We start from the raw sequence: 7,625 nt of genomic DNA, 5'->3' as shown, positions 1-7,625 counted from the left end.
TATACCATAATTTACAGAACCGCTCTCTTTCTGATGGACACAATTTTTGGCTCCTACAAATAAAAACGGTATTCCAACGGGCAGCTTGTGCATACAGCCCTGCACACGGGTGTAAGGCTGACTGAGGACGAGCAGTGCTGCAGTGGAAAGCAGTGGATCTTGGCCAGGTTGGAGATTCCACTTGTGGGTTCAGGGTCCCAAATGAGGAGCCTCCTGCACCTGCCTCTCCTGCAGGGTGGCAGAATTCAGACACCAGGGCATCAGCTTTGGGTTGGAGGGGAGGATGGCCCAGGGCTGTGAATTTATGTTAGAAGTGAAGCTCAGAGACCACAGAGACAATACAGAAAACTTCACTCCCCTGAAGGGCCCATGAAATCTACAGACAAGCTGCTTGCTTCTCTTCAAATGTCAGTTTTCAGGCATCATAATTATAAAAACAATCTTACTACATGCAGAGCTGAGGGACTTGATTCAGGCCATCTGCCACTCCCCTGAGGCAGGAAGAAGGGGAAAAAGCCAATCTGGCCTCTGCCTGCACCAAACTCCCAACACACCCAGCTCTGCCAACAAGTCTGCCTGCTGGGGCAATTTTTTGTCTTAATGAAGGAGAGAGGAAGAAAGTTGAGTACTTCCCGAGGCCAAGTAAGTTGAGGCACAGTTTCAAAGAGAAAAGGTGGACCCACGGCAGTCTCCACTCCATGCTGCACACCCCCGAAAGGCTGGATAGTGAGCCCAGCTGAGTGGCCGTTTCTAAACCTGTGGAGTCTCAGGGCAACCAAGGGGGCAGCTCTTGCTCACCTTAGCTTTTTTAAGTTGTGAACGGTAGGCGAGTCTGAGACTATTGGTCTTATAAATACAGATATAAGCTAAACCTCGTATAGTGTTACGTGACAAGCGCTGTTCTAAGTGTTCTGTGTCATTGACTCACTTCAGTGCTATGACAACTCGACACAGCAGCTACCGCATATATATGCACAGCATTATCCCCCGTTTCAGATGAGGAAACTTAAGGCTGAGTTACAGGTTGTGTAACTTGCACAAGGCCCGTGGCTGGTAGGTGGCATGTTGGGCATATATGCTCACTCATGCCCAGTGTCACTGGCAATCTTACCGCTTTCCACAAGTTCTATGGGTTCTGCCTCCAGGGCCATCTCAGGGGGGGAGGATGCTTCTCGAGTTCGCTTCTGGGCTTGTCTAGAATTTACTGTTCCTCCACGACGCTTTCTCTGAGGGTATCGGGGGAAAAAGAAACAGTTACATAAGCTCCTGACCAGTAAGATTTCAGCCAGAAGAATAAAAAGATCAACTCATTAAGAAGAATAGGGGCTTCCCTGGTGGCGCAGTGGTTGAGAGTCCACCTGCCGATGCAGGGCACAAGGGTTCGTGCCCCGGTCCGGGAAGATCCCACATGCCGCGGAGCGGCTGGGCCCGTGAGCCGTGGCCGCTGAATGCGGAGCCATGGCCGCTGAGCTTGCGCGTCCGGCAGGGGGAGAGGCCACGACAGTGGGAGGCCCACGTACCGCAAAAAAAAAAAAAAGAATAGGAGGCCAGTGAGCAGACCTGAGGTCGGGGTCCTTTCAAAACTTGAGATTCTAGAACACTGAATGTTTATAGAGAGAAATCATCCAGAACATATAGTGAATACAAATTCTATAAAGTAAAATTTCTGTTATAAAGACTGTTGGTCTGCCTAAAGTATATGACACCTAACTCTATGGAAGCCTCTGGTCCAGGTTGGGATTTGGCCAGAAACCCCTTCTTTTAACCTAAAGTTACAGACCTATTTTCCTTGGGTTTGTATTTGGCCTTACTGAGCCCCTTCTGTTTTTCAGCCCAAAGCCCTTCAGTTTCCCAAGTTTCTATTCACTGTGAAAAGTGGGTCTTTCTTTGGGAAAGGTTTGTGGCCTCTAACCTTTTAGGATACTATCAAGTTGTAGTTTATACCCCAATAATCACCCGCCACAGCTCCAAGAACCAAAGTTTTATTTATTTGTTTATTTTTTCCGGTACGTGGGCCTCTCAGTGTTGTGGCCTCTCCCGTTGCGGGAGCACAGGCTCCGGACGCGCAGGCTCAGTGGCCATGGCTCACGGGCCCAGCCGCTCCGCGGCATGTGGGATCTTCCCGGACCGGGGCACGAACCCGTGTCCCCTGCATCGGCAGGCGGACTCTCAACCACTGCGCCACCAGGGAAGCCCCAAAGTTTTATTTTTTTTCTTGTGATGAGAACTTTAAAAAAAAAAATTTTTTTCATCGTAGTTGATTTACAATGTTGTGCAGTTTCCGCTATACAGCAAAGTGAATTAGTTACACATATACATACATCCATAAAGATCATTACAGAGTGCTGAGGAGAGTTCCCTGTGCTGTACAGTAGGTACTCTAAGAACCAAAGACTTTAAAAGGCTGTTCCCAGGGGTTACCCAAGAGACATGCCTTCTGGAAGGTCTGAGCTGTTAATCAGCCTATCTGCAGCCCAGACCCCCTGAACCAGCCTTTCTTCCACGTCCAATACGCTCCAGCATTTCTGGCCTGGCTGGGGCCTGGCTGGCCCTGAAAGATGAGTTGAGAACCCGCCCCCTGCCATCTTCCTCAAGAGACAGAACCTCCCAAGTGACCCGCAGCCAGGGGGTCACTCCCACGCTGTACGGCCCCACCCAAACCTGGCTCCCTGTGTCTCGGTGTTTCTTCTCTCCCCTGGCCTGTCCCGCTCCTCACTGGCACCGGGCCTGCTCTGCTTCACGCTGGGCGATGTGGGGCAGTTACTTCACTACTAAGTCTGAATTTCCTCACCGGTACCAGACTTGCAGAGCTCGCCGAAGGATGAGGCGGCATATACCGTATGTACAGTACCGAGTGCTGTCGGAAGATAGCATTACTACCCTAGCTCCTTATACGCCTTACTAGGCATCCTATCCCTGGAAACGCTGGAGGGCAGGCAAGTGTCCATGAGATTTGCACAAGACTCAGGAACATCCATCACCCAGCCCAACTCTCTGGCAACAGAGAGAAGCCTGATTCTGTTTGTGTTCTGACTCTCTTATCAAATGGCAGCTTGAGAAGTTTCAGAAATGTAGCTGGGTTGAGCAAATCCCACGGATCTAAGGAACAGGGAAGCATCCCCAGGAAGTCCCAGAGGCAAGTGACAGCAGCTATTCTGAACGGTCCAGCGAGGAGCTGCTCTGTCCCTCCAGGGAGCTGGCACCCAGGCCTGAGTCCACTACCTGGTGTTTATATGAGTTTCCCCAGCAGCTACCAGGTTACTTAGGGCTCCTTAACTTTTACCCCATTCTCTTTGAAGTTGCCCTTGTATCTTCCATCCTCTGAAAAGGACCAAATCTGTCTTAACAGACACTGCTAAACAGAACCCTTCATGCCCCTACCTGTGTAGCTTTTCCACTGAGGGAGGTTAAGAAGCAGTCATAGGTCCTGGCCAAAGTCCAGGTGCTGAAGCCTAAAAGCCCCGTCGTGGTCACTGTAGTCATGTGTCCTGCCAACATTCACCCCCGCCCCCACCAACAGCAGTCCTTTCCTGGCTGCTCTTTCAGCCTCTCCCTGCCCTTCACCTGGCACCCTTCCCAGCCTGGATCACCCATCCCTTCCCTTCTTCACTCAGCCAGTTCTAACACAGCTTTCAGGAACCTACTCACTGTGAGCTCCACCATGAGGACATTCCTCATGCCCTCCATCTCATGACCTCCCCCCCACAAGCCTCCAAAACCCCCACTCCACCTCCTCTTCCACCTGCACTCCCTGAGGGCAGGGAGGAGGTGGCTGTTAGCACAGGGCCAGGCTCAAGAAACCCTAGAACACGGGAAAAGACCTCGCCCCCTCTGCCTTCCTATTATTCTTGTCAGCTCTCCTGCTTTTCAATAGCAGAGCCCTCACAGCTTCCAGTTAAAACCGACCATCCAGTCACCATCACACAAGTTACTCACACCACTCTGAGGAAATTTTAACCGAATTCTTCACACACTCTTATAAGAGGCTACACTGCTCAGTCTGTTCAGATCCTGCCTGGGCAGAGCGTGGGCTTCAGAGGTAAGGTGCCCAGGCTTAGGACGTTTCCCTAAGGTGAACTGTGGTGGCAACCTGCAGATATGGGACCAAGATGGGAGGTCATCTGCCCTTTAAAAAAAAGATAGCTCCAGCGAAACAAAGGCCCCTTTGTGTAAGAATGTCAACAGTGGGTCTGGAACACAGTGGGGGCCAGGAGTGGCCCGAAGGGATGGGCCAAGGGGAGGGGGTGGGGGTCGGTGAACAGAGTCTACAGGATTTCTACCATGGTTTCTATCACCCTGGGAACTGTTTTTTCAGCCTTATCCTGCACCCCCCACCCAACACCATTCACAGCACTTCTGGAACCTGGAAAAAGAGTATGAGTTTCACATCTGGTCCACCTGATGTGAATGCACTATCTCAGAAAACAGCTGTTTTGAGTTTAGATCATATGATCAGCCCTGTTAGTAGGGAGTAAAGTGGGGAGGGGGACCTTCAGGCACTCTCCGGACTCAAGGGGCTCCAGGTGACATCTCGGTTACACCAAACCAGACTGCCCCTGCAGTCTGATAAAAGCTCTAAACAGGAGTTACAATGACTTACCAACTTTGGTCACTGACCATAAGAAAACTCACCAAGGATTATTACCGCTACCGATGCTCACATCGGACCAAGAACTACACAGGGAAAAGAAATAGAAGGAAAAACGGAAGATTGGGCTGTAAAAATAATTAAACAAACCAGAGCCCTAATATTTCTGGGACACTGACAGCTGCTCTGGAGGTATAAAACTTCAAAACCCTCAACCATCCTCAGCCTTCTGTCTTTAGGGCACCACCCAAAACACTGGACTGTGACCTAAGACAAGCAGGTTGGTGTAACTACCAGAAGGTCCTGTACACACTCCTGTAAGAACTAGGGTTACTCAGAAACACCTCTATGGTACTCTCATTAAGGTACGCAAGGAATGAAGTAATTGTTTAGCCTGAAAAAATAAAATTCAGGAACTTACAAAACTCACCGTACTCATTGTGCTCTGTGGTTCCAACCTATAGAAAAGAACGTGATCTATACCAAGATTTGCAGGGAAGCTGAATGCCTCAACCTCTCATGCCTGCTCATTACTCATCCTCTGGCTAGCACAGGAATTTGTAGCCAAATAGACTTCCAGTATCTTCAAGCCCTGAAAAACAAAGATTAGCAAGTTGATAAATGCTGCCCCCTGCATCATCAACAGCAAAGCTCAGTTCAATCATTTACCGGTCCTTTCTGTCAGCTGCGTGCTTTGCTGAACACTTAATGCAATTTATGTCCTTAATCCATGTTCTTCTTAGGAAGTAAGCATTCTTGTAAAATACAGGACTACCTGACCCCAAAGCCTGCAGTTGGAAACATTATGCCACCTCTTGCCCTCCTTTCTGGCCGTTGAAACCCCCGCAGATTCTCCTCAGCCCATGGGCCCCTCCCTGCCTGTCTGGACTTGCCCCTGTGAGGCCCAGTTCAAAGATGGGCTCTGGCCTTTGTCCAAGCTTGTGCCCCCCCCCCCCACCAGGCTGTGCTAGGAGACAGTGTAAACGGCAGGGCCCCAGCCAGCTGCTGGTCATTGCATGATTCGCTCTGGTTAAACCCAGGCAGCCAGAATGGTGATGTTCTGTGACCCACTGGGGGAGCAGGCAGAGGGGACAGACCCCTGGTCTCTCAATTATGAAAGGAGAAATCCTAAACCCTCTTGCACAATCTGTGCAGACGCGGCTTGCCTCACTCAGGCTTAGGAAAGCAGCTACTGTGCCATTACTTTGACCATGCGAGGCTGGGGACCCAGAGCTCACAGCCTTCAGCTCATAGCTTCCCAAGATACAGTGACCGTGCCTTACTGCACATGCTCTGAGGATCCCTGCCAACTGGGAGGGTGCGTGATGCTGAAGCCCCCTCCCATCTTGAATCCTCTCTGGAGTAATGAGGAGAAGATCAGTAAACAAATGGAAACCCCTGCACCCCACAAACAAACAATAAACAAAACCCTCCTGCACAGTCCTGTACTGGCTTCTGGGAAAAGACAGGAGAATCAGAACTGCTTACACGTGGCCTCACCAACACCGAGCAACCAGGAAGGAGCAGAGCTTCCTAGGCCAGCACAGAGCCCAGAGCCTCTGCCTCTTCCCAATGACTGGGAACTGCTGCTCTCTGGAGGAGCTGATAATTTAGGGGAGCAGACGAGAGCCACCAACCCTGATCCACCCTGTGTGCCCAGCTGAGACTTCTGTCACTGGCAACACGAGTAGACAAAAACCTAGAAACTCTGAATTGGGAAGCCAAGCAGGTTCCAGGAAGAGCAGAAAAGAGAGCAGATGCAGAGGCTACTGGAGAATGAAAGGCCCTTGCATTCACTCAGGGCCCACCGGAAGGTGACAACTAACCACGATAAATCAGTGTTCAGGGATGCAGTGGATAAAGCAGCAAATGAGAAGCAAAAACGTGAAGCCAGGAGTCAGGGTGTAATCCGTGTAGAAGGGCTTCTAGTAGGGGAGGGCCTGAGCTCAGGGCAAGGCTGAGGGACCAGAGGAGAGGCAAAGCAAGGAGAAGACTCTGTGGTCACCCGGTCCTGGGCGATAGTGGCTTGGACGTCGGGCTCACCTGGAGGGCTTGTTAAACTAGATTCTGATTCAGCAGGTCTGGGATGGGGCTCAAAACTCTGGACTCCTAGGCAATTCTGACGGTTCTGCTCCAGAGGCTACAGCACGGGAACCCAATGGCCTAGGACAATGGCCTCGGAGCTGGGGAGAACTCGTCGTTATCTGAGCGAAATTAATGCAGGACCACTCTCAAACCCATCTTTCTTCTCACCTCCAGTGCCGCTACCTCCTCCAAACGACTGCCCATCTCCTGGTACCCTTCTACCCTACTGCCAACGCATTTCTCTAAAACATACAGCCGACCCCCACAGCCTTTCCCTGGTTCCCCATCACGTCCTAACTCCTAAGCACTGCCTGTGGAGGCAAGATGGCCTTACAGTTAGAGCACTTCTCCAGAGCCAGACAGCTTGGACAGGGGGTCAGGCCTCCATAACCCCTACTTGTGACCTCGGGCGAAACACTGAACTTCTCTGTGCCTTACTTCCTTATCTATAGAACAAGACAGCACCCATCTCAATGGGTGTGTGAGGATTACAGGAGTTAATGCAACGAGCACTTGGACCAGTGTGCAGTTTTAAAGGCTCAAGGACTGTGGGTGGGTATCACTGACTTGTTCTGCCAGCACCAGCCTTGCAGTCTCTCCAAATGTACCGCCCACTGAACAGCTCCACCCCTTTGCTCAAGCCCTAAAGTGCTGTGCAACACTGCACCCAATCCAGCTTTAAAAAAGAACCCAGGACTGCACATCTCCCCACTTCATTCACCTATCAGTATGGCTCCTACCCTGGAATACAGCGATGAATAAACCCAGCCACCAACTCCTATCCGGGGGTGGCTGCTGGCAGGCAGCTCAGCTGTGGTAACTAGGGCATATGAGCCAGGTGCAAAAGAAACCAGGAGGACAAGGAGAGGCCAGAGGAGGTTTGCCAGGAGAAGACACATTAATGGGACTGCCCAGATAGCCTCATCCAGCAGAGGGCAGACAGCAGAAGCAA

At 51.0% G+C, this 7,625-nt stretch overlaps 1 protein-coding gene across 1 annotated transcript in view; it reads right to left on the bottom strand.

Annotated features, from left to right (window-relative positions):
* Nucleotides 1-5,180, bottom strand: part of RNF4 (ring finger protein 4) — a 19,816-nt gene extending 14,636 nt beyond the window's left edge. Inside the window, exons 1-2 of the mRNA XM_007471618.1 lie at nt 5,019-5,180; nt 1,112-1,226 (exon numbers count right to left, since the gene is read on the bottom strand). Coding sequence (XP_007471680.1) covers nt 1,112-1,226; nt 5,019-5,027 — 124 coding nt within the window. The 5' untranslated portion in view covers nt 5,028-5,180. The remainder of the gene's footprint in view (nt 1-1,111; nt 1,227-5,018) is intronic.
* Nucleotides 5,181-7,625: the final 2,445 nt, after the last annotated feature.

This window comes from Lipotes vexillifer, unplaced genomic scaffold (assembly GCF_000442215.2).
Source record: "Lipotes vexillifer unplaced genomic scaffold, Lipotes_vexillifer_v1.1 scaffold328, whole genome shotgun sequence".
In the NCBI taxonomy this organism is placed as follows: domain Eukaryota; kingdom Metazoa; phylum Chordata; class Mammalia; order Artiodactyla; family Lipotidae; genus Lipotes; species Lipotes vexillifer.
The sequence above is the reverse complement of the archived record's forward strand: the minus strand, read 5'-3'. Positions and strand labels throughout refer to the sequence as shown.